At 45.7% G+C, this 25,998-nt stretch overlaps 3 protein-coding genes across 5 annotated transcripts in view; 2 read left to right on the top strand and 1 right to left on the bottom strand.

Moving 5' to 3' along the window:
* ELP1 (elongator acetyltransferase complex subunit 1) overlaps window positions 1-7,087 on the top strand; it is a 58,782-nt gene extending 51,695 nt beyond the window's left edge. For 2 of the 3 annotated variants that reach the window (XM_045467716.1, XM_045467715.1), the window contains exons 36-37: window positions 2,401-2,476; window positions 5,752-7,087. In XM_045467716.1, the coding sequence (XP_045323672.1) occupies window positions 2,401-2,476; window positions 5,752-5,819 (144 nt within the window). In that variant the 3' untranslated portion in view covers window positions 5,820-7,087. The remainder of the gene's footprint in view (window positions 1-2,400; window positions 2,477-5,751) is intronic. The other variant, XR_006709831.1, reaches the window with a different exon arrangement.
* ACTL7B (actin like 7B) lies at window positions 5,796-19,543 on the top strand. The gene is made up of 2 exons (XM_045467720.1): window positions 5,796-5,905; window positions 18,152-19,543. Exon 2 carries the CDS (start codon window positions 18,193-18,195, stop codon window positions 19,444-19,446), a length of 1,254 nt encoding a protein of 417 aa, XP_045323676.1. The 5' UTR covers window positions 5,796-5,905; window positions 18,152-18,192; the 3' UTR covers window positions 19,447-19,543.
* Window positions 11,536-12,978, bottom strand: ACTL7A (actin like 7A). Its single transcript, XM_045467719.1, has one exon. It carries the CDS (start codon window positions 12,976-12,978, stop codon window positions 11,656-11,658), a length of 1,323 nt encoding a protein of 440 aa, XP_045323675.1. The 3' UTR covers window positions 11,536-11,655.
* Window positions 19,544-25,998: the final 6,455 nt, after the last annotated feature.

Here is a 25,998-nt window from a genome sequence, read left to right as displayed (position 1 = left end):
GAAAATTTGACTTGTCACTTCTACTCTGTTCTCATGAGGAGCTTTGCTACTTACGTTTAAGGCAGTTGTGTCCTATCAAGAACTCTCATGTATTACCATCTGTTGGTTATACCTGTGCTCAGTCTCTCACACCTCGGGCCTGTTGTTAAGTTTCTGTTTTGATTCAGAAAGGCTGGTGTGTCAGGCATGATCCATTAAGGAAAACCACCACAGCTGTTATTTTAACAGAGAGAATTTAATACATGGAACTGGTTGAACAGGTATTGGAGAACTGAAGAGCCAAAATGGGAGCTCAGAGAAGGAACTCGAGATGGTAACTTCGAGGGAACAAAGAAGAGTTTGGGATTACAGCAGTTTAGAAGTTTGGAGATGGGACCCCACGAAGCTGGCTCTCCTCCCTCTGAGAAGAGGGTGCCAGGCAGTTGGTGCTGATACTTCTGAGGGAGCGCAATGGCTCTAAGTGTAGAGAAATAAACTGGAATGAACAGCCACTGCCAGGGTAAAGAGCTGCCATTGCATGAAAGCAAGTGAATGAAGGAGCACATTCCTTCTTTTTTTTTCTTTCTTTCTTTTTTTTTTTTTTTTGAGAGAGAGAGAGAGAGCAAGCAGGGGAGGGGCAGGGAGAGAGGGAGACACAGAATATGAAGCAGGCTCCCGGTTCTGAGCTGTCAGCACAGAGCCTGATGCAGGGCTCAAACCCACGAACCGTGAGATCATGACCTGAGCCAAAGTTGGATGCTTAACTGACTGAGCCACCCAGATGCCCAACACATTCCTTCTTCCTCCAGTCTTGCACTGTCCCTCTGGTGTCTGCTATGGTCAGAGCATCGTGAGCCAGGTGCAAAGGCGAATGTTTTCTCAGGCTCTCAGTGTCACAAGCACTGTAGGGAAGGGTGGTTTTGAAGCCGGAAGAGAAATTGGTATTCAGCTCACTGATTAGAAACACGTAGCTTTACTGGGCCTTGATTTCCTCAGTTGTAAATGGGGATATACTTCCCTATACACCTCACTGGAATATTCTGAAGGTTAGGTAAGAGGGCAGATATAGGTGCATGTAGTGTACCATAAAAATAAAAGCAGTTGAGAATCAGCACCCCACAAATACTTGAATTTACTAAAAGAGGTATTGCCTAGAAGAAATGTGATCATCTTCAAATCTGTACTGGTTTTGAAGCTTAACAATGTATAGTACCTCCTCATGTCCTCCCCTACCCTTTTTTATTCAGATCCTATTAATTTCTGAGACACGGGCTTTAAGAGTCTTCTAGGGGGGCGCCTGGGTGGCGCAGTCGGTTAAGCTTCCGACTTCAGCCAGGTCACAATCTCGCGGTCCATGAGTTCAAGCCCCGCGTCAGGCTCTGGGCTGATGGCTCAGAGCCTGGAGCCTGTTTCCGATTCTGTGTCTCCCTCTCTCTGCCCCTCCCCCGTTCATGCTCTGTCTCTCTCTGTCCCAAAAAAAAATAAATATAAACGTTGAAAAAAAAAAAAAAAAAAAAAGAGTCTTCTAGGGAAAATGAGCAGAAAATTGTTTTGCTTTGCTTGGTAAAGTATGGTAATGGCATATGTGCAGGATACATGAGTCACATGGAGGTGCTTTGAGCATGACATTGACATTGCTGCTGAGACAGTGCCCCCGAGGGTGTGCACGCTGAACCAAGTGAAGCCAAAGCAGAGGGCCTGGCATGTGCCCACTGAGGCTCATACAGGTGTGGAATTCCTATGATGTCTCTTGTTTTACCTTGAACACGTGTGCAGAGTTTGCACACGTGCATCCATGATATGCACGTTTGTTTTAATATAAAAATTCCCACAAATCTTTGAATGCGATTTGATGGTCTGTTCTTTTTTTTATTTAAAAAAAATTTTTTTTAACATTTATTTATTACTGAGAGACAGAGCATGAGCATGGGAGGGACAGAGTGAGGGAGACACACAGAACCTGAAGCAGGCTCCAGGTTCTGAGCCACCAGCACGGAACTGGACACAGGGCTCAAAGGGCTCAAACTCAAAACCCGCGAGATCATGACCTGAGCCTAAGTCGGACGCGTAACCGACTGAGCCACTCAGGCGCCCCTCATGGTCTGTGTATTCTGTAGCCTCTTGTACTCTACTCCTCCCCGCAGTGTATGGTTTGCTTATTTGGAAAGGACCAGGAGTATATTGTTGAGATTTTCTTTTTTGTTTTCCCCTCCTCATCACCGTGTCTTCTGGAAGAAAGGAGATGTGGAGGTCTGAGTTGAGAGTGGGAAAACTGGCAAAGTAAAATCAGAAGGAAAAGAGAATCACTGCGCTTGATACTATGAAAATGACAAGCTCCTTACTGCTAGCAGAGATGCGGCCTTTGGTATTTGCGGTCATGGGAAGTATAAAATGATCTTTGCTGTTCTACTTTCTCCTTAGGTTCTAGGTCCCAGTGCTACCGCCAATAGTATCATGGCCGCTTACCAACAACAGAAGACTGCAGTTCCTGTCCTTGGTTCGTATTTTTTTCTCCAGATTATCACAGAACTAAGCAGAGGAATATTTTTCTGTAAGTGTTAAGATGATCAGCAGTATGAGGAGAGATAGGGTATTGACTACAATTTTCTTTCAATTTTAGGACTATATCTTTAGTAAAATCGGTTTAGTGTTTCTAGTAAGAGCAACCCGAGGGGTAGGGAATCCAACATGACATTAAACATACAATTTTTTAAAAAAATTATCTTGATACCATCTTGTCTATACCCTGGCATACACTTGTCCATACAGGCACATCAGAGTTGAAGTCTGAGTCTACATAGTCCATATATTTTAAAGACTCTTCTGAATTATCATTTTTGGCTGTTGGTAGTTATGCATTGCATCTTGGGGATGTTTTCATAGTTGTTACTTAAGAACTGAACCTTTTTAATCATCTTCAGGATTGACACTAAACTTTGAAAGCAAACCCAAAGAATGCTAGCATTTTATTTGCATTTCCTAATTCCTAAAATGTTTTGTTTTGTGTTGTTGGTGGGGGAGATGATTCCTGATTAGATTGCACAGCCCTTAAAGTTAAAAGCCCTAAAGCCTTTCTTTTTTTATTTGGTTAGAAACTTTTGACACATCAGTTTGGTTCCTGAGTATTTACCCTTCAGGTGGATCAGTCAAGCATACCAACAACCTCTTAGCTTTCAAACATTAGTGACCTATTCTGAAATAATTGGTAGTGTTTGCTACTGTGATTTGCATTTTCCAGCATGTGACGGGCAACAACATTCTGAATTTTTTCCGTTTAAATGCTATTCTATGCTAGCATTCTGATGACATTTGAAGTAGCCTTTGGGGTTTCGCATTAAGTTTAATTTTAACAGCTTATGTTGCTGCCAGGAATAAATTAACTACTTTCCATCCCAGCTCAACTCCTATATCTGGACAGTAACTACTGTATTCCTAGCTCCCCTTCTTCTTAAAGGCTGACAGGCTGCTTTTGTTACCAGTCCCAAAGCATACACTTATGTCTGAGATGCTAAAAATTTATCTTAGACTTGAGGCAGCTTAGTAATTGTTCAGTTTGTACTTTGTCCAATCCAGTTGTGATTTGTGCCCCACTGTCATCATTCCTGGCCAGATGCTGACCTTCCAGTGAAGTCTAGTCAACTGCTTTCTCTAGAGTAGTTTGGTGGCTTTATCAAAGAGCACTCTCATTTTCCAGCTCAGTCTTAAACACAGTAATATTCTGAGGCTCGTTATCTGAGTACATAAGTATTATCAACGTCCTTGTGGGTATTACAAGATAGTGTAGGGAAAGAGAGGGTCTCATAATCTAAAAATAGGCAGAGGAACTACTGACAAAATTAGTCCCTTGCAAATATTCCTCAACTGCCCCTCCCCCAGCTAAGGGGAGTTTAAGCACACTCACACTTCCTGCTGCTGGGATCCAGGACTTGATGGGCATTGTCTCTTTCATGCTTACAATGTGTTATCATACAGATCAGTTACAAGTCTTACAAAAATGTAGAATTTCGTAAAATGGATTAAAATGTTATCAGAGAAGTGCTTGAATCTTCATAGCTGAATTGGGCTTATTAGTTACAATTGATAATAACAAAGTAAGTGTTCCAAATGAGAATGATTTGACAATCAAAAAATTAAGAAAAGTCTTGGAAAAATTGATAAAACTCTCAAAGTATTTTTGTAAAAATAACTCTTGTAGCTGTGAAATTCAAATGTGGAAAGGTAAAAGATGTCATGTCTTGTCCTTATACAGTTTGCCGAACAATTATGTTTTCCTGCCAAAAAGTCAATACTTGGTATTCTTAGTTAAGTATAGAAATCAAACGTAGTTGCGTCTAATTTTTTAATAAAATAGAGTATCTTGTAATGTTCTTATAAAAAAGATTGTCTCATTTAAAGTTTAATCAACTGTCTCACATGGAATGATGGGCCTTGCTGATAATGAATTTCCAGTATCAGTATCCTGAAATAAGGAAAACCTCCTTTGGTATTTTTATTTGTATAGCTCTTTGGGGGAGTAGAAAACACTAATTGTACATGAAATTATCAAACTGATGTGAATAGTAGTGGAAATCTGGATTGTACAGAAAATTATGTCAAAGAATATTAAAATTTGATAATTTCTAGTACATGTATTTATGTGTAATATGGCAATCATGTTTTTAAACACATTTTATTTTGAGCATTTCTCTCATGTTAAATGTTATTTTTTTTAAGTTGATTTATTTGGCGGGGGGTGGGGGGTGGGGGGAGTGGGAAGGAGGGGCAGCGAGAGAATCCCAGGCAGACTCTGCACTCATGCAGGGCTTGAGCTCATGAACCGTGAGCTAAAACCAAGAGTCAGATACTTAACTGACTGAGCCACCCAGGTCCCTCTCGCGTTAAATATTCGTGAAAATAATTTTTAATGTCTGTGTGACTCATATATACAGGTGTACTTTTGTTGGCACTTTATTACGAATAGTGCTGAGAAAGAACACCTTTATATGTACATATTTTCTCACATCTCTGCTACCTATAGATATCTCTTGCTACCACAAATCTAATTGAAAGAGGGCCTGGGTAGAGTGTGTGACTCTTGATCTCGGAGTTGTGGGTTCGACCCTCACGTTGAATGGAGAGATTGCTTAAAAAATAAAGTATTAAAAAAAGAAAGAGGGCCTGGGAGTTTTAGAGTTTGAGCTAACAGTCATAATTTTACCCCAACCATCTTTCCCTCTTCCATTTGCTTTTTTCTAAAAGTAAGGACTTTTTTTTTTTTTTTTTTTTTTTTTTTAAGGACATTTTTATTGATCAGTATGTTTGTAGAATTTTTTTGGTCATAAAATATTTTCTCTTGGTTAACTTTATTTACCGAATAACATGCCACCACTTTTTTTTTACTCTTATAATTGAGGTAAATTTTGTAGATAGTGGAATGTACAGATCTTAGGTATACAGTGTGATGAGATGTAATGATCATATACAGCCTTGTAACCACTACCACCACCCTCTCCCATTCAAAATCTAGAACATACTTGTACTTTGAATCACTCAGTGGACATTTTTTCTTATATCCTTCCACATGCCTGAAATGGAAATTCCTCTTCTTGGGGCAGGGCCTCTAGGCTGTGTTTCTTCTGACTGAAGGTTGCAAGGGTAACAGACATTAGCTCTGGTCTGATGTTTATCTTGTAGCTGCAAAGCCCAGTTGTCTACTTTCAGGCTAGAGTTCCTGCCTCAGCTCCCAGCAACAAGAGAGTGTGTCTGTCACAGTTTCCCTTTCCTTTCTTTTAGATGCTGAGCTTTTGATACCCCCAAAGATCAACAGAAGAACCCCGTGGAAACTGAGCCTTCTAGAGTGACTGACCCCCGTTAGGAGGACCCCAGCAGAGACTGTTTTCCTTCCGCTCCTCACTCCTTGAGGCCTGGCTGTTGGGAACTGGGAAGAGTAAGACAGTAATCTACCTTAGCATTGTAGAGAGCTGCTCTATACAGCAGACCTAAGCAGACACCAAGCAGTTCCATTTTATGTTATTTTGTGCCTAACTTTAATCATTAGCAAAACTTTAAGCTTTAACCAATGTAGCATCAGTTTGTACAAACGACTGTTCTTTTGTTTAGTGCTGTGTGAGAGCATTTTTTTGGTATTTATGGTAATCAAAAGATTGGCTTTCATACCTAGCTACAAGTCTGATTCATTTTGGGACCTTAGATAAGTCACATAATTGATTTGTGCCTCAGTTAATTGGGAATAATGTTTCATGGCTTCTCCCTCAAAAGTGTGAGGAAAAGAAAATAATGTTTTTAAATAGTGTTATGTACCTGGAGGAGAGCATTATATATATACACAACGTGGCTGTTCTATCAACATGTAGTGACACTTAATCACTTAAATGACTTCTTCACCTTGAGCTAAAGCAGAATATAAAGCTAAATATATCCTTTGAAATTCTCAGCGTTCCTATGCTGACAGCTGTTATCTTGTAATGTCTTACCAGGTTATGTGCTTCTAGTTAGTTACAACTGCATTGAGCTCCTGTCACTACAGTGTTTACGGGGACTCTTTTTACTGCCTGTGAATTTTCTGCTAGAGAGTTAGGAGTGTCAGAGCTGGAACAGATGAGAATTTCTGTAACAGTATCAGGCACATTTGGTATGGTGAGCAGTGTACACAGTTGTAAGTTACTCCTTTTTCTCCAAATAATTGCTGCTTTTAACTAAAAGGTTTTTTCTGTCAGTGTCTGGGCCATTTCATTTATTTTTCTTTATGGTGCTTCACTGATCTCTGTCTTTTAGTTATTTTCTTTGGAAAAAGTGAGGATGTTTTCTTTTGGGTAAATCTAGAAAAAGCTCAGTTCATTTAGACAGCAGTTTTGTGGCTGATGTTTGGGTAAGGTTAAAATTTTCTTCCATGCTTTTAGTACCAGAACAAGACCTTCATGACTGCACATGAACTGAGAATGCTGCCTTCGGTCCTCGGAATGTGGATATGCCCAGAATTGTAATGAAAGATGGTCCCTGAGTAGCATGGTGTTGACTGTAGAATCTAGGTGTGTTTGCTGGTGTAATTAAGCTTTCCTATGTGTCTGAAAAATTTCACAAAGTAACATTAAAAAAAGATATCTCCTGCCTTGTAGAAATGTACTTTTTGACTTCTGCCCATAATGGATTTGCTATAATTGAGTGCTCCACACTGAAAGGCTGAAAGTGCTTTGTGACTACTCTTTGTTCTGGGTAAATGAACATAGTAACTTAGATGACATCCTAATACAATGTAGTGCTCTTGCTATGGATAATAGTGAAGGCATCCATGCCTGATGCATTGGAAATAGAAGTGGTTGGAAATAGAAGTGGATTGGTAATGGTGTGACTTTTTATGGATGTTCAGTTCCCTGAAGATAATGTATTGAAGCAGCAAGAAAGAATTTGTGTGAATATAAGTTACTGTCAATTGCTATCTCTTTCCTGTGAGCAAGATGGAATTTTGTTCATTTGGAGAAGCAGCAGGCTGGAGCAGACCTTCTGAATTGAAGGCAGAGTCCAGGAAGAATTTATGGGGAAAGTGCAGTGTATGGGAGGAGGAGAAACTCCTAGAAGTGATGAACACATGATTTGGGGGAAGGGTGCTGTCAGGGTTCTAGAAAAGAATATATAACTCTTCCCCCAAATTTGGACTCTGTCCCAAAACAAGTTCATGCTGCAATAAGCTAAAAAAAACCTCAGTTACTTTGTTGGTTCCATTGATTAAGCTTTGCTTGGACGCTCTAGACATCAAGAGGCAACTTGCAGAGGACTGTCTCCTACAAACAAAGTCCATTTTAAATTTATACTTTAAAAAACTGAGGCAGGAGGTAATATTTTCATTATGTGTTTATGAGTGTAGCTTGGTGTAGTTTCTTAGTACTGCCACATATTTTTAAGTAAGTTCATTTTCTGTACATGTCTACACATACATATATTCACACATATTTGTGTATGTACACACACATGCTCACCTTTTACTCATAGCCATAATTGAAGGTTTTTGTTTTGTTTTTTTAAATGAGTAAAACTAATGAGTCTTAGTAATTTAAGGTGATTATCAGTTTGGGGAACAAAATCAGCTGTTTTTTCTGCCTCCTGTACCAGTCCATAAGCTTCTGTGCTTCACTAGAAGCACCACCTGGACAAGCCCTCGGGAGTTTCTGGCTGTCCTTCCTTGTCTGTTGTATTTGTTAGTAACTGAGATGAGGAACCTGAACATCTTAAGCTAGGTAACCATTAATCTCCGAGATGCTGTAGACCAGTCAAAGCTAATACGGTGACATTTGGGGACACTGAAGACCTGCTCTTGATTTCTGTGTTTTCTATGCTCCCTGAGCCCTTGCCTGTGCCTCATGCCTACTCCACCATTAATCTTATTGGCTCTAAAGTCCCCCACATTTTAAGGCCAACAGATGTTCTTCTGGTATACAGGAAAGAACAAGGCCTTGGGTCCACCCATCTTAGTGCCCTTGGACAAAGACTTTTTTTTAAATATAATTTATTGTCAGATTGGCTAACATACAGTGTGTGTACAGTGTGCTTTTGGTTTTTGGAGTAGATTCCCATGGTTAATCGCTTACGTACAACTCCCAGTGCTCACCCCAACAAGTGCCCTCCTCAATGCCCATCACCCATTTTCCCCTCTCCCCACCCCAAAGATACTTAATCTCACTGAATCTTGCTTTCCTCCAACCTTGTGTACCCACTGGCACTATTGTGTACCTTAGCACTATTGACATTTTGGGTCATATCATTCTTCGTTGGAGGGAGCTGTCCTGTGCATTATAGGATATTTCGCAATAACCCTGGCCTCTACCCACTAGATGCCGGCACTGTATACACCCCCACTCCTGTTCTGGTAACCAAACATATTTTTAGACATTGCCAAATGTCCCCTGGGGGTCAAAATTGCCTCCAGTTGAGAACCACTAGGCTAAGATGACTTACACGTAGTTACCAAAACTATTCATAGCACTCTCTCTCTCTCATTTTTAATTAATTAATTAATTTATTTATTTTTATTATTATTATTTTATTTTATTTTTTGGTGAGGATGGCTTTCTTTCCTACAAGGGGAATTGCGTAAGGATCAAGTGAGAATTCATACTGTTTTGAAAAGATAAGTAGTTGTTCAGCTTTATATTGGTGTTTTTCCTTTTTTTGGTATTTTTCTTTTTTTTTTTTCAGGTTTATTTATTTTGAGAGAGAGCTTGCAGCATGAGAGGGGGAGGAGAACAGAGAGAACCCCAAATAGGTGCCATGCTATCACTGTGGAGCCCAATGCAGGGCTCGATCTCACAAACCGTGAGATCGTAACCTGAGCTGAAATCAAGAGTTGGGCGCTTAACTGACTGAGCCACCCAGGTGTCTCTGGAATGTTTCCATTTTAAAGTGCAGCAGAACATTTATGCCTATCATGGCCTGAAGATTCCCTCCAGAGCCACCTCCCATGCTTCCCCTTCATCAAGACTCACCTTTTTGGGGATCCTTGACTTGGGGATCATAGATACTTAAGGGATTTAAAGACATATGATTGGTTTTCTCTGTAATCCCATTTTATTTTCTAGATTTTAAAATATTATTCTGGGGCGCCTGGGTGGCTCAGTCGGTTGGATATCTGACTCTTGATTTTGGCTTTGGTCCTTCATGATCTCACATGGAGCCTGCTGAAGATTCTTTCTCTGTCTCTCTCCCCCCTCCCCCTCTCTCCATCTGCCCCTCCCCCACTTGCACGCAGACACTCTCTCTTTCAAAAAACAAACAAAAAATATTATTCCTAGGTGGAGCCCATAGGTTTTACCACCCCTGCTGGAGGAATTAAACAAATTTCAATCTGCCCAGTAGTGTTCATGGAATGTTAAGAGTGGTTTGGGCAGAAACTGAGGTTGATAAGACCTTAAACTTCTCTCTCAAGTCAATGTACCCAACTTCTAGGTGATCCTTTGATACTTCAGGATAAGGTTTAGTCATCCTCGGTCAACTGTAGGAACTCCACATGCCCTTCTGTGTTGTCTTTCCTTCTCTACTCCAGCTTGCTGGTGCCAGTCAGCTGTGCCTGGATCAGGTCTTTCAAGGCAGATACTATGAAGATGGCTCTGTAGGGCTTTTCCCTGGGGATTGTAGAGATGTCGTACCTCTCCTGTGAGTGCTTGAATGTGTACTTTTGGGTGTACATATGACTAAGAAGCATGGTTAAGACTTTGGGGCTCCTGTATAAGAGGTAGAAGTCTGCAAGGTAATTCTAGCTAGCTCTTGTGGTCATCTCCCAGAGGCCAAATTCTAGTATTTGAGTGTTTATCTCTGTTTTGTACATCAGTTGTGTGAAGTAGGCGTTTGAATTCAATATTATAGGTAGGTAGACTCAGATCAGAGTTAGGTGGTAGTGAAATCAGTTTTAAATCACAGAGTTCAAAGCCCATTTCCTTCTATTTGATGCTGCTCCCTGCCAGTGTTCAGATGCTGAGGTTTAGACAGGGCAGAGAATGTATTGGGGACTATTCCAAAAAATCTATGTTCCATTTACAAACTGACCCCACAGGACCACCACAGAACGTGCCTGGGCCCTGGAAGGGCTTCTCTGGTTCTGAGGGCTGTGCGTTCCTTCTGGCTCCTCAGTTGTGTTAGAATGACCAGCATAGGGGCGCCTGGGTGGCGCAGTCGGTTAAGTGTCCGACTTCAGCCAGGTCACGATCTCGTGGTCCGTGAGTTCGAGCCCCGCGTCGGGCTCTGGGCTGATGGCTCAGAGCCTGGAGCCTGTTTCCGATTCTGTGTGTCTCCCTCTCTCTCTGCCCCTCCCCCGTTCATGCTCTGTCTCTCTCTGTCCCAAAAATAAATAAACGTTGAAAAAAAAAAAAATTAAAAAAAAAAAAAAAAAAAAGAATGACCAGCATAGGGAAGGTTCCTATAAACCCATACCCTTAGCCCCAGAACTGGCAGCCTCTATCCTCGCCCACCCCAGATTCTAACTGTATATCCTACAGGTTGATGAGGAATCCCATTTAGTAGGAGATGAACAGCTGAATAGCTATCCCCTTCAGACACACACGCATATCTTGCTCATAATATGCCAGGTTTCAGCAAGCAGCCATCATGGTGGCTTGATAAGAACTGGTATTGAGGCATGACTCACGTTCAGAACTAGAAGTACAGTTAGCGCAGGGATCAGACACCCTCATCAGCTCTTTACAAGCCTCCACGAAGCATGATATGTATTCTGCTGCTCTATGGGAAGTTGAGCCATTATAGCATACTTCCTATTGGTGTTTACCAAAAGAACTGTTCTTACATGCCCTAACATACTGTCTCCTCTCTCTTCATCACATGCCCCTCCTGAGCAGATTTAACAATGAGATAGTTCCTAAAAGGGAATACACAAAAGGGACAGAATAATGTTAGAGCTAGTTGTTTGTCAGGAATGTTTAAGCAGGCAGCACGTAATACATGTCTTTGTTGTGTCACCACCCCTCCCACTCTTGTGTGACAAAAGTATATTTTAAGGTACATGCTGCATATTGTGAAGTTGCTCTTACTAAGTCAGGAAATAGAGAAACACTGTGGAGGGAACACGAGGATTGTTTAATACTACAGGAGCAAACATGCGGGCTCAGCTCTCTATGTGTATGGTGGGCGCTCACTCAGCAAAGCGGATGCATGGCAACCATGCTTTATCAGAGTTCAGAAGCACCTTCTGTACAGGAAGAAAGGCCCATGTTCCTGGTACTCAAAGCGGTGGACCCACAATGGTTGGAAGCCCTGAAGCGATGCCAGGATGGAGCCACCCGTCCATACTGCAGTGTCTCTTTCGGGCAACACATTTACCTGGGGGCTGTCATTGGGACACATGCTGCTCAGCTCCTTCTGCAGCCGGTTAGGGAATCCACTGAGCATAGTGCTCCCCCCGCAGAGCAGGATGTTCCCCATGAGATCCCGTTTGAGGGCAATGTCACACTTGTTAAGGCAAGACACTGTCTGGGTGTGAAGCCCCAGCTGCATGGACTTGATCAGAGAAGGCTTAAAGAACATCTCTGCGCAGAGGAACCTTTCCTGGCACAGCTGTATCTCCTTCCCATCAGGCAGTATGTACTGGATTGTATGCTCAGTGGCAGGGATTTTCTTCTCTTCTATGGGGTCCAGGGCCACAAAGCAGCATTTCTTCTTAATGTCCTCCACAATGCCTATCTGGTCCTCGGTGAAGCGTTTCCCCGAGTTATTCATCAGGCCCATCAAGTAGGCTGTCAGGTCAGAGCCCGCATAGTCCAGCCGTCCGGTGATGCTGGGCAAGGGATAACCCTCATAGATGGGGACCACGTAGGACACGCCGTGGCCAACTTCCACCACTAGGCCTGAGGTCCTTCCATAGGAGTACATGGAGAGGCGGGATTGATAGGCGATGTGCATTGCAGGAGTGTTGAAGGTTTCAAACAGCATTTCAGCGTACTTCTCCCTGTTGGTGTGTGGGCTCAGGGGTGGGTCTGAAACCAAGACCGCATGCTCCTCTGGGGCGATCTTCATCTCTTGATGGAAGAGATATTCCCAGATATCTTGCACGGAATCCCAGTCCACGATGATGCCATGTCGCAGAGGATTAAGTAGCTTGAGACGAACCTCTGGATTGATGAGCTCCCGCCCCACGAATGTCTCCTTGCGATTGTCCCCAGTTTTAGCCGTCTCCATGTAGGGCTTCCCCACTGTTGTGGAGATGTTATGGGTGGGCTTTGGCAGCCCGGCAAAGCCACATTTGCAGTAGCCAGTGCCGAGGTCCACAACCACTGCTTTGGTCACCTCTGCCTTGGGTTTGTCCTTAACCGTTCTTGAGTTAGTAGGTTCTTCTGGCTCTGAACAGTTACATCGGACCCACACTGCCCGCTTTGCCGGGCCATCCTTTAAGGAGGCAGTCTGGAGGATGTGTGTCTGTGGGGAGACCTGTTCACCTACTCTCTTGGCAGGCCCGTCCCCGATGACTGCTGCCTGTGGAGCCCACATGCTATCAAGAGCCATTTGCTCTCAGAAAGTTCCTCAATCCCACAGGCTTCAAGGCCTGAAAGACTTATATCAGATGGCAACTTGAGAATTTCCCAGCGATGACATCACTGATTATGACATAATCTGGTGACCTGGGTTTTCTAGATGCCGGGAACCTGTGTCCCATGTTGGGGTGGACTTGTTTCAGAGGTGACTTACCTTTTTCTAGATTTTGTAATAAACCTGATTTAGCCAACCAGTTATTTATTGATCACTTGCAATGGGCAAGGCAGCTGGGAATAAAAGGCAGCCGTGGAGAAAAAAAAAACAATCTCTGCCCTTGTAGAGTTTACGTTCTAGTCACTGGGGGTTGGGAAGAGATAGACAATAGCCAAAACAAAGAGATGACAGAAAATGTTAAGGGCAAAAAGAGAAAAAGCAGAGAAAGAGATTGGGGAAGGTGGCTGTGTTAATGTGCCTGGGCAGAGGTCCCTGAGAGGGTGACACTTGAATGAAGACCTGAGGAGGTGAGGGACGCTGGGTGCCATGTGTACATCCTGCATATCAGGAGCAGCAGGTGCAGATGATGGGGGTGCAGCTGTGACTGATGAGTGAGAGAAGGGGTCAGCAAACTAGGGCCTGCCTGTTTTGGTAAATAAACTTTTATTTAAACACATGCTCATTTACATCTTGTCTATGGCTGCTTTTGTGCTACCACCACAGAATTGGACTCATTGCCACAAAGACTGCATGGCCCACAAAAGTGCAAATTTTTACTGTCAGGCCCATATAGAAAAAGTTTGCTGGCCCCTGAGTTAAAGGATCCCCAGACCCACGTGGCCGAGTGGGGAGAGCAAGGAAAACTATGAGGGGGGAGAAGGGGCGGGAAGGGTGAGCAGCCTACATCCATCCTCTTGGGCCATGACTAGGACTTTGGTTCTGACTCTGCGTGAGGTCAGAAAGCACTAGGGAGTTTTGAGCACTGTGGACACTACCCAGTTTATTTAGCAGGAATTGCTGCTCTGGTGACTGAGCACTTCTGTCTCCCTTGTTTCTCAGGAAAGCCTGCAGAAGAATAATTTTTAGGCCCATATCTGTGCACATACTCCATGCAGGTTGGCAGCGAGATTGGACCGTGCAGAATTGCACTGATGAGAACACTGAGGCTCTCGGGTGTGGAGCTCACCCATGGATGTCCATCCAGCGGTGGCCAAGCTCTCCCAACTCTGACTACTTCCCAGGGGTGTGGTGTGGACACACCTTGACGAGACCCACAGTGTGTCTCTGAAGCTGCATGGCCACCATCTCACGTGCCATCTCTGAAGCTGGGCACATTGGTGCTGACACCGGTCACTGTGAAAGCATCCCGAACCCAGCTTTTTGTTATGTAGTCCCATACTTTTCATAAAAGAGCAGTCATTACGATGGTGGGCCTACTTTTTAAGGAGGTTGCTGGGGGTGCTGTTGGCTCCCTGAGGATTGTGAGAGAAGAAAAGGACCAAGTCCAGTCTTGTGACTGCTGATGGGAGCAGTCAAGGTGTCCTCTCAAAGACAAAGTCACAACTTTTTGGTTCGGTGGGTAGAGGATGAGATGGTGTTGAATTTTGGGATAGGAAAGTGCTTTTCTGTACACCTGGCTGCCTGAAAAGTTGTTTACTTGCCTCTGCTGTTCAGTAGGGATTTGCATGGCCAACTTGGATTGTTTGACATCATATCAAAAGAATGTGTGATAACCAAAGGCATATTTAATTTAGAATGACCTGTTTTTCCTTTGCAACCCTCCTCTTGAATTCTGACAGATCTGCAGCTGCATAGCATTTTTAAAAAATTTTTTTTCTTAAGGTTTATTCATTGTTCAGAGACAGAACATAAGTGGGGAAGGCTCAGAGAGGGAGACACAGAATCCGAAGCAGGCTCCAGGCTCTAAGCTGTCAGCACAGAGCCCAGCGCGGGGCTCGAACTCACGAGCCATGAGATCATGACCTGAGCTGAAGTCAGATGCTCAACCAACTGAGCCACCCCGGCGCCCCTGCTTAGCACGTTTTTATTGCCCTGGATTTCTCTAAGAGCATGTGCTTACAGTTTTCTATGGCCGCTGTAACAAATTACCACAAATTTAGTGGCTTAAAACACAAATTTATTATCTACAGTTCTGGAGGTGAGAAGTCCACAATCAGTCTCAGCTAAAATCGCGCCATCAGTATGGCCGCATTCCTTCCCAAGGTCCTAGGCAGTAATCGTTTCCCTGCTTTTTCCAGCTCCTGGAGGCCACCTACATTCCTTGGCCTGTGACCCCTTCAACTTCAAGGCCTCTCTGACTTCTTCTGTTGTCACATCTTCTGGGACCTGACCCTCCTTTCTGCCTCTTAGGAAAATCCTTGTGATTGCTTTCTGCCCAGTCAGATGATGCAGGGTAATCTATCTCAAACTCCTTAACTCACATCTGCAAAGTCCCTTTTACCATGAAAGCTCACATTCACAGATTCCAAGGATTAAGATGTGGACATCTTTTGGGAGCCATTATTCACCCTGTCACCTGACCTTTCTTCCTACTTCACTGAGAGACTATGGCCTGACAGGCTGTTCCACACGCTCCTCCCCCACTGCCCATGCTCGCCCCTTCTTAGCTCCTTCTTTCACTAGGGGTGGGAGAGGTGCTGTGCTGGCTTAAAGCCAGGTGTCCCATCTTGTCTGTAAAGCCCAAGGGCACAGGGACTCTCAGGGTCCACACCACATCCTTCAGGCTAAAGTTGCTGGACATTTTTTACTCCTTTTATTTCACTTCTCAGGATTTTGCATGCTTGAATGCTCTTTCGTAAGTGAAATCCTTTTCCCTTAGCTTCTATGTACCCAGCCCCCCACTCTCTTGTGTTCCTTCTCTTGGGGTCAGGACACAGTTAATAGTATTGATGATGGGAGAATATGGAGACTGTTGGCACACTGCACCCAAAACCTACAGTCCGTGGCATGCACAAGCCCCCATACTTGTCACTAGCCATCTAAGGTACTTGTGGGCTCCCTGGGGTCTCTGGTGAGGTCCCTCAAGGTTAGAGGCACCCTGTATTGCTCAAACTATCTTGGGCCACATTTTCTCACCTACTTTTGCTCCTCTAGCCCAAGGCTAGAAAACCATGAGGTAACCCTTCTTGAAAGCAACCCTGAGGCTCTCCTGTAGTGGAAAAAGAAAACCAGGAAGATGAGACCAAGAAACACATTTTTCCCCGAGCTGGTATGCTTGCTCTGGTTTTTGGGACTCCGCACACCCTTAATTTTTAAAAGAAATGTGAACTAGGCCCCTGTAATTTTAACAGCTACAGAAGGGAAGAAAGAATCTAGTAAAGAAAATGCCAAAGCACAGTATTTCTTATGAATTACCTGGAGGAGTTTGTTTTTGTTTTTGTTTTTTGAGGGAAGAGAGTTTGGGGTGGAGGGTCCTATGGAAACCTAATGAATTCGTCTGTTGTGGATGACAGACACTTTGGATCTTTTGCTTTGGCACAGGTGAGGGATTCATCCCTCTCCCTCACTCCCCACATCTAGTTTAATCATCTGACATAAATGCAGTGTTGGGGTTAAAAATGTCACAGGAGTAATGAGAGAAGGCCTCAAATGCTAGAATAAGAGCTTGGGTTGAAGTGAGAATAGTTGGGGAACCAACCAAGTAGATGAGATTCTACCTTCTAAATTTCTGTAGAACCTGTTCCTCCTTCTCTTCCACACTATCACAGCCTGGCTTAGATCACCTTCAAGTCTTACAAGAATATCTTCAGTGGTGTTTCAGGTCTCAGAGTCTTGCCCCTCTCTACATTACAGCTAAACACAAGTCTTCTTCAGATTTTCCAGAAGTCTGATCTGACCACCCGCTGCTTAAAGTCTTCATTGGTTCCCCATTGGTCCTCCATTTATTTTTTTAATTTATTTATTTAAATTCAAGTTAATCAACTTATAGTGTAGTATTGGTTTCAGGAGTAGAACTCATCCCAACACGTGCCCTCCTTAATGTCAGTCACCCATTTAGCCCATCCCTCCCCCACCTTCCCTCCAGCAACCCTTAGTTTGTTCTCTGTGTTTATGAGTCTATTATGGTTTGCTTCACTCTCTGTTTTTATCTTAGTTTTCCTTCCCTTCCCCTATGTTCATCTGTTTTGTTTCTCAAATTCGACATATGAGTAAAATCATGTGTTATTTGTCTTTCTCTGGTTGACTGATTTAGCTTAGCATACTCTCCTCCATTTACCCCAAACTCTTACTCCTAGCATTTGAGGCCCAACCTAGTTGGCTCCATGACCTCTCTAGCCCCATCTATTTTTCCAGACACTTAACTATTAAGTGGAACCTTCCCACCATGTCCTCCCACATCACCCCAAGCCTTTGCTCAGGCTGTGCTCTCTGCTTGGGATGCCCGTCCCTCCTCCTAGCTACTTGACAAATACCTACATACCCATTAGTGGTCGACTTAGCATCACTTCTCTGGAGAACCTGCTACTCCCTTCCTTCAGTAACCACTCCTTCCTCGTATACTTTTGTTCTCCCAATAGACTTCCACTTGCAAACCTCTCTGTCCATTCTGTCCCACCTAGACTGGACACTGCTGTAGCCAGGGTTCTGTCATCTGTCGCCGGCAGGCTGCACTGGGCTGGACCTGCCACAAGCCCCAATAAATGTTGAATGAAGGGACCAAAGTACTGTTGAGACCCTTATACTCTTTAAGACCTGGTGAACTAGAGTTGAGTGAACTTGAGAGAAAATACACACTTTTGAAGAGCTGTTTGCTCTTGGGCAAATCATTTAAATTCTGAGCCTTCATTTCCTCAGCTCTGCCCTGCCTCAGGATTCTGTGTAGTAACATATGTGAGGTACCTGATACTGTGCCTGGCTTACTGTAGGGGCTCAAATACTTATCACCCTCCAAGCCAGGAAGCAGAGGAGGAAGAGGTGTTCAGTCAGTGGGCGGGGCATTAGGGACGTAAGGGGAGGGCACAGAGGCCTAAGACCCCAGTGTGCTTGGATTTCTACAACTGCTGGCTGTCTGCTCTGTCTTGGAGACCAGCTGAGTTAGGTAGATGGTGGTGGGGGTGACAGATCAAGGGCCTGCCAAGGCCAAGCCCTCCCCGGGCTGCCAGAATGGATCAGCCCTCAGTGACATCACAATCCTCAGGGGTTACCAAGGCACTGCTGGAGGCAGACCCTCTTATTTCTCCCCACGGAGCTCTAGGATGTGGATGTGAGAAAGGTGAGCAAAGAAGGCAGATGGCGACGAGGAGCAGCCCCAGCCCCATGCCCGTGGGCACGGCTCAGGGTGATCCTGGAGAGGCAGGAACACTGCCGGGTCCTGATGCTGGCATCCGGGAGACTGGGTCAGCCACTCAGCTGAAGTTGAAGCCCAAGAAAGTGCGCAAGATCAAGGCACTCATCGTTGACCTGGGCTCCCAGTACTGTAAGTGTGGCTACGCGGGGGAGCCGAGGCCCACCTACTTCATCTCCTCCACTGTGGGCAAGCGCTACTCCGAGGCCGCCGATGCTGGCGACACCCGCAAGGACACCTACGTGGGCCACGAGCTGCTCAACATGGAGGCGCCCCTGAAGCTGATGAACCCGCTCAAGTATGGCATTGTGGTGGACTGGGACTGCGTACAGAGCATCTGGGAGTATGTCTTCCACACGGCCATGAAGATCCCCCCCGAAGAGCACGCCGTGCTGGTCTCTGACCCCCCGCTCAGCCCCAGCAGCAACCGGGAGAAGTACGCAGAGCTCATGTTCGAGACCTTTGGCATCCCTGCCATGCACGTGACGTCCCAGTCGCTGCTGTCCATCTACTCGTACGGCAAGACCTCAGGCCTGGTCGTGGAGAGCGGGCACGGCGTCTCGCACGTGGTGCCCATCTCGGAAGGAGATGTGCTTCCGGGCCTGACGGGCCGCGCCGACTATGCTGGGAGCGACCTCACCAACTACCTGCTGCAGCTGCTCAACGAGGCCGGCCACAAGTTCACGGACGACCACCTGCACATCATCGAGCACATCAAGAAGAAGTGCTGCTACTCGGCACTCATTCCTGAGCAAGAGCTCGGCCTGGGCCTGGAGGAGGTGCGCGTGGACTACAAGCTCCCCGACGGCCAGCTCATCACCATCGGCCAGGAACGCTTCCAGTGCGCCGAGATGCTCTTCAAGCCCACCCTGGTGGGCAGCAACCAGCCGGGCCTCCCCAAGCTCACCGCCGCCTGCCTGGACCGCTGCCAGGAGGCAGGCTTCAAGGAGGAGATGGCCGCCAACGTGCTGCTGTGTGGTGGCTGCACCATGTTGGAAGGCTTCCCCGAGCGCTTCCAGAGGGAGCTGAACCTCCTCTGCCCCGGGGACAGCCCTGCAGTGGCCGCTGCTCCTGAGAGGAAGACCTCCGTGTGGACTGGCGGCTCCATCCTGGCCTGCCTGCAGGCCTTCCAGCAGCTGTGGGTCAGCAAGGAAGAGTTTGAGGAGCGGGGCGGGGCGGCCATCTACAGCAAGTGCTGAGCGGCGGTGCCCTGGTAGGCGAGGCCTGGCGGTCAGGTGGCCTCCGGCCACTCTATACACATTTACAGAATTTCACATAAAACTTTAATGTGCACTGGTTCTTGTGTGGTCTGGATTTCTTGCTCTAGTCTGACAGCAGGTGGTGGGGATTTGGGCTTAGAAATCTCAGCACCTTTGGCTCTGCTGGGTCAAGAGTAGCAGGTGGGCAGTGGGGCAGGGGGCTGTGCCTCACTGACCCATCCCCTTGAACCCCCAGCATGAAGGTGACATCGTCTCAGAGCCCAGTGTGTTCCCTTAGCTCCTTGGAGCTCAAAACACAGCTCAGCGACATACTGCTTGTTTGTCTGTGGGCCAAGAGGCAAACACAGGCTCATATTAAGGGACTAGCTTGGGACCTGTTGTCCGGTGGGGGTGGGAGGCTTAGCCAGGTGTCCTGTTTCTGGCCCTGATGGTCGCATCTTCCTACCGCTGCAAACAGCTTCATCCTTGCTTGATCTCCCAGGCTCGCTCTCTAACCCCTCACTGCCTGCCCTTTTCAGGGGCGTAGACCATGGGCATGCATCTTCTGATTGTGAGGGGCCATTTCCCTACCAACCCCAGCCAAAACTGCAGCTACTTTTGCACTCACTTTTGCCACTGAATCTAGAAAAACCATAAAGCCCTTTAGAAATCATGTGATTCTCTCCCTGCCGTAGACGTGGGGAAACAGGACCAGGAGGGAGGTGCCTGTGTCAATGGTTGAGCCCAAGTTTTCTGACCTAGGTTATGATTGTTTCCAGAAGGGCAAACATGGTTGCTTTAGGGTGGCTGCTATAACAAAATATCATAGACCAGGTGGCTTATAAACAATAGAAGTTTATTTCTGGACGCTCTAAGTCCAAGATTGGGGTGCCAGCATGGCTATGTTCTGGAGAAAGCCCTCTTCAGGGTTGCAGACTGCCCACATCTTGCTGTGTTCTCACATGGTGGAAGGGATTAGGGAAAGCTCTGAGGCCTTTTATAAAGGCACTGATCCCATTCATGATGGCTGCCGTCAGACCTAGTCACTTCCCAAAGGCCCACCTCCTACTGTTAATCTTGGACATTAAGTTTCCAACATGAATTGGCCAAGGGGGATGGTGGGAGGCGGGAAGTCTAGAGCAATGGTTCTTCATGGTTAGCAACCATTAAGCATTTACCAAGCACCTACTGTGGATGGAGCCCAGAGCTGGAGACAGAATGACCAGAATGTGGCCCTTCCCTTGGGATTGCACACAGCCAGTGGGAGATTGGGTGGTCACCCATGTTGGTAGGGAGATGAGGCCTGAGCTCAATGTTTCTGGGGTGGGAAGGTGGAGGTGGTGTATTGGAAAGCTGTAAATGAAGAAGGGCTAGGTGGGGTGACCACTTGGCTTCAAGACTGAGGGTGAGTGTCGTGAGATTTCAGTTGAGGGATGAATGTCCAGCTACAAGAGGGTGGCTCCTTCCTATTTCCCTGCTCCCTTCTGCTGTCTGTGGGCTTGGACACTGGTGAGCTCTGTAATCTGATGGGCTACTTAATTTTCCCTGAGCTGCCTCTTACCTTAGACAGAGTCCTGATTTGGGGTGGTCCTTGAGGCTGTGTCTGTCCTGGGCCTATGCTGGAGGCTGTGGACTGGTGAAAGAACCAGATATGGTCTTTCTTGCCCAATGCCTTGCCATTTAGTCCTTCCCCATTGCCCAGAATTGGGTTTCTAGCCTGGGGTTTGAGTCCCCTTGGGACTGGCAGGGCCTTGGTGCTGTGCAGGCGCTTGGGCTCTTCCTGTAGAGAGAGATGCAGACTGGGGGCCAGTAAGTTGATGGTGCCAGTAGGCACATTTTGTTTGCCAGGCACAGTGTATGTGTGTTTTCCTGAATGCGAATTCTTTCAGTGGGGCTCACGTTCTTCAGGTCGCCCAAGTCTCTACCACCCTGATCTCTTCATGCATACCTGCTGCTGCAACATCTTTTGCTTAATTAGCCAGCATTCATTTCTGTCGCTTGCACCCAAAATACCTTTGACAAATACTAATCCTAAAATCCTGATGAGATTGGATAAGGAAACAGGAAAGTGACGTGCCCCAAGTCACAGGCAGAAAGCTAGCACTGAACGGCAACCCTCTTGCACATTTGATCTTGAAGATGTCCAGACACCATGCCTGTGTCTAGCCCCTGACCCCCATCAGCTCCTTGCTCCCCACACCCTCAGCAACTTCCGTCTCCAGTTATAGCTTCGCTGCCCTTGCTGCCTGGTTATCTCCTCCAAAGTCATCCCTGTGTGCCAGAGGCTGTAAAAACACTAATCACTTAATACTTGACATGAATTTGTTCAAGCCAGTCACAGACACAACATTTAATTTTGGTGGGAAAATATGGATCAGTGACTTCCTGCCTAAAATGAACAACCAAACGTGTGTTTATTTCCTCTCCCTCGTAAGACTGCGTGATAGTGGAAGAATACAGATGTAGAATCCCACTGCAGATGAGGATGATAGAGACACTGCAGGAGGCCAGAGATGTCTGCCTGATTCTAGAAGGAGGAAAGCGGATGCAGGGCAGGAAGTTTGCAGTCTGAAGCTTGCAAGAGGCTCCCAGTAGGGGAAGGTGACTTTCCTGTCCTGCAGAACAAGTAGGGTTTGGGGACTTGGAAATGCCAAGTAGGGGAGATCTAAAAGTGAAGTTTGTGAGACACAATGGGATAGGGGAGGGGATGAGAACTGATGGTCTCTGAGAGCACAGTCCCCCTCCCTCTCCCTGCAGGTAGAGGGGTGAGCAGAATGGTCAGCCTCTAAGTGTGAAGTTCACAGGCAAAACACTGAAGAGCTCTTTCTGTGAGGGCAGTGCTGGTACAGAGAGAGGAGGAGTGTGGGTGAAGAGCAGGTCATGAACTTGGCCTGCATCCCCTTGTTCCTCCCCCAGAGCACAAGCCACACTTAGTGGAATCAACAGTTGATGCCTTCAGTTCCGCCTCAGTCCTATCCCACAACTTCCAGTTTCTGCATGGGCATCACACGTGGCCCCAGGCTGACTCCCTCTCCAGAGCCAAGGGAGTAAGCCAGTCACAGAGCCACCATCTGCCTGGCTGCAACCGTGGGCCAGGAGCGAGCACGTGACCTCAGTGTGCTGGAGCTGAGGCACAGGCCTTTCACTGGGAAGATTGACATGGGATTGGTATGGCCTAGAACTGCTGTGGCAACGTTTCTTACCAAGAAGCCAACTTGAAGCTGACCCATCAGGGAGCATGGAACTCGGGTAGCTGGTGCCCTGATGGTAAGTGACATCAGATTGAAACAGAGCCTAGAGCTCCCTCTACTGTCAGACGGTGTTTCCAGGAGCTGATGCATTCAGCCTCCTCGTGACTCATCAGTGAGTGTATCGGCCACTTGCAACTGGGAACATTCCGCCTGTTTCCTTCTGAATAGTGAGTGGTGTTCCTCCAGGGCAGTTTGTGTGGAGGAGGGGCTGGGATTAGAGAGGGCTCTTATAATTGAAATTTTAAGACCAACACTTCATTTATTTACCAACAAAAAGGCTACTACACGGGAAGAATTTTTACCAAGATTTTAGAGAGTGTCAGGAAACAGTAAGGCTGAAGTGCAGAAACCTAATAGTGTCTACTGGCCATTGTGCTATATTCTCTGGTTTAGATATTTGTCCCCGAGGTTGAAGTTGGAGTTCCTCAAGGGCAGGAAGTTTGACTTCCTCATCTTCGTTTTCTGCAAGCCCAGTGCAGGGCACAGCACAGGGTGGGTGCTTAGTACATGCCTACCAAAATGACTTACTCCCAGTCTGGGAGGTAGAAGTTACAAGTATTTTCCCCATTTTACAGAGGAGGACACTGTGGCCTGGTGAGGCTAAAAATCGTGTCCCAGTTCAGCTGCCTGATAAATCAGTCTTGTGCTAAATCAAAGTCTTGTGATTCCCAAATGCCTCTTTGCCTTCGTCTCCTACCTTCCTGCAAATTACCGATTTCTTTAACCACGAAAAAAGATTGACATAAAAATCGTTTTCAAGTAACGATCAACACATATGATATAATTTCATACTCAACTTGAGGTATAAAAGTTAAGAATGCCTGAGGTTGCCAGAGACATAAATAAGCAAATATTAGAGTGACATCATGTAGTGAAATGCTACTATTTAGATGTGGCAAGCAGCCTGTCCTTGTCACTGCCTGTCTGGGCAGCCTGATGTCTTTTCCCCTAGTGTTAATTACCAAGTCTGCTCTAAGACTTATCTGCAGAAGATGGGTTTAAGCGATTAATTTTACTACAATACAAACTATTAATGATGTTCTACTTGACGTTAGGTGGGTTTTTTGTTTGATCCTACATTTTCCTGAAATGTTGGGGTTTCTTGACCATGGGGAAGAGGGAGTGTGGGCCATTGGTTATGCTGGAGTTAGCTCTTTTTTTTTTTTTTTTAATTTTTATTTTAATTTATTTTTTAATGTTTTTATTTATTTTTGAAGGAGAGAGAGACAGAGCATGAGTGGGAGAGGAGCAGAGAGAAAGGGAGACACAGAATTTGAAGCAGGCTCCAGGCTCTAAGCTGTCAGCACAGAGCCCGATGCGGGGCTTGAACCCACAAACTGTGAGATCATGACCTGAGCCACAGTCAGACACTTAACTGAGCCACCCAGGCGCCCCTGGAGCTAGCTCTTAAAATGGCTTGTGAGAGAGAGCCCGTTTCCAAGCCATTTGTTAAGTTGTGATGGTAGCTTGAATTGGGCAGGGTGGGAGTATTGGCCCCCACAGAAATCAGCAGATATTACAAATCAGGGTCCCCTCCACCATCGAGAGTTTGTTTACAGCAGGGAGCAGGAGAGTGCACGAGGCATGGTGGGCAGCAGAATCGTCTAGGGAGCTAGTTCCCCCAAAAAACCAAACAACAAAACTGGTGTGGACCATCCTCCTGGACCGAATCGGTAGATCTGGGGAAGCCCCTCAGAATCTGCAAGTGAGAGGTTCCCCTGGGGCCTGGTCAAGAAGCTGCTCAACAGTGTGTGGGGCCACACTAAGTACAATGTAAATGTTCAGAAGTAAATCGGGAACTATGGCATAGGTGGGACAAGCCAAAGGTGCTGGGTGTCTGAGATGCTGCTCCTTTGGGTCATAATGCTTCTTGTTACCTATCTGAACTCTAGTCTCCCTCAAAGGCACAGCCCAATGTCCGCTTCTCTGGAAGGCGTTCCCTGACACGCCCAAGCAGGGCACTTGCTCCCTGCGCCCCTTTGCGCTGCTGTGGCCCTTGCAGTGCTGCGTTGCCCTCCTCTGTCTGCACAACTTGGTGGAAAGGGCAGCCTGTGTCTCTTCCACCTTTGAGTCCTGGTGCAGGCTTGTGTCTCGCATGGAGCAGGGACCTGGGGAAAGGTGTGCTGTAGGTACTGCTCCAAGGCTCCTTAAGTTCTACTTGCTAGGTCTTGACTTTTTTGTTCTTCCTTTCCAGAACTCTGCAAGATCTCTAAAGAAAATATAGTTTAATGTAATTGGCCCTGTGATGAATAGATGCCAAGTAGACAAACACAGAGTCTAAGGAAACACTTAGAATGGGTTTCAATGGGGCTGAATGAGGAGTTGATCTCCCACCCCTCCCTCTGGTTCCCACCTGTGATTGCCATGCTCCGATTTCCCCAGTGGGATAGTGTTGGTGCATCCAGTGTTAAGTCGTACCTTCAGCCCCACCCAGCAGCAGTGAAGTGGAATAAAGTGATGACAGGTGGGGCTAGCTGGCACTTACCTCCCTCCTCCTCCTCCTCTTCCTCCTCCTCCTTCTCTGGTGGTTATGCGGCCCCTCGAGGAGTTAATCTTCCACCTCCACTTGGAGGCAAGTGATTTGTGGATATTGCCAAGCTGATTCTAAAGTTTATATGGAAAAACAAAAGTCTCAAAATAGCCACCCCAACAACGAGAAGGAAGAAAGACAATTTGAAGACCGACACTATCTGATTCAAGGACTTACTTATAATCAAGACAGTGTGGTATTGGTGAAAGAATAGACAAATAGATCAATGGAAACAATACAGAGAGCTCCAGAATAGATCCATACATCTATAGTCAATTGTTGACAAAAGAATAAAGGCAATTCAATAGAGAAAAGATAACCTTTTTAATAAATGGAGCTGCAACAATTGGAAATCTTTTTGCAAAAAAAAAAAAAAGAGAGAATCTAGACACAGACTTTACCTTCCATAAAATTTAACTCAAAATGGATCATAGACCTAAACGTAGGACACAAACTTACAGAACTTCTAGAAGACAACATAGGAGAAAAGCTAGGTGACCTTCAGCTTGGTGATGGAATTTCAGATATAACACCAACACAGTCCATGAGAGAAACTATTGAGTTGGTAACTGTATTAAAATGAAAAACTTCTGCTCTGTGAAAGAAATTGTTAAGAGAATTGAAAGACGGGACTCAGAATGGGAGAAAATATTTGCAAAACATATATCTGATAAAGGATTTGTATCCAAAGAACTCTTAAAACACAGCAATCAAAAAACAACCCAACTAAAAACAGGCAAAAGATCTGAATGAACACTTCACCAAAGAAGA

Source organism: Leopardus geoffroyi, chromosome D4, assembly GCF_018350155.1.
Source record: "Leopardus geoffroyi isolate Oge1 chromosome D4, O.geoffroyi_Oge1_pat1.0, whole genome shotgun sequence".
Lineage (NCBI taxonomy): Eukaryota > Metazoa > Chordata > Mammalia > Carnivora > Felidae > Leopardus > Leopardus geoffroyi.
The sequence above is the reverse complement of the archived record's forward strand: the minus strand, read 5'-3'. Positions and strand labels throughout refer to the sequence as shown.

What these genes read in the sequence shown, in the direction of transcription:
- ACTL7B (XM_045467720.1), top strand. Translation starts at nt 18,193, where the DNA reads ATGGCGACGAGGAGCAGCCCCAGCCCCATGCCCGTGGGCACGGCTCAG.
- ACTL7A (XM_045467719.1), bottom strand. Translation starts at nt 12,978, where the DNA reads ATGGCTCTTGATAGCATGTGGGCTCCACAGGCAGCAGTCATCGGGGAC.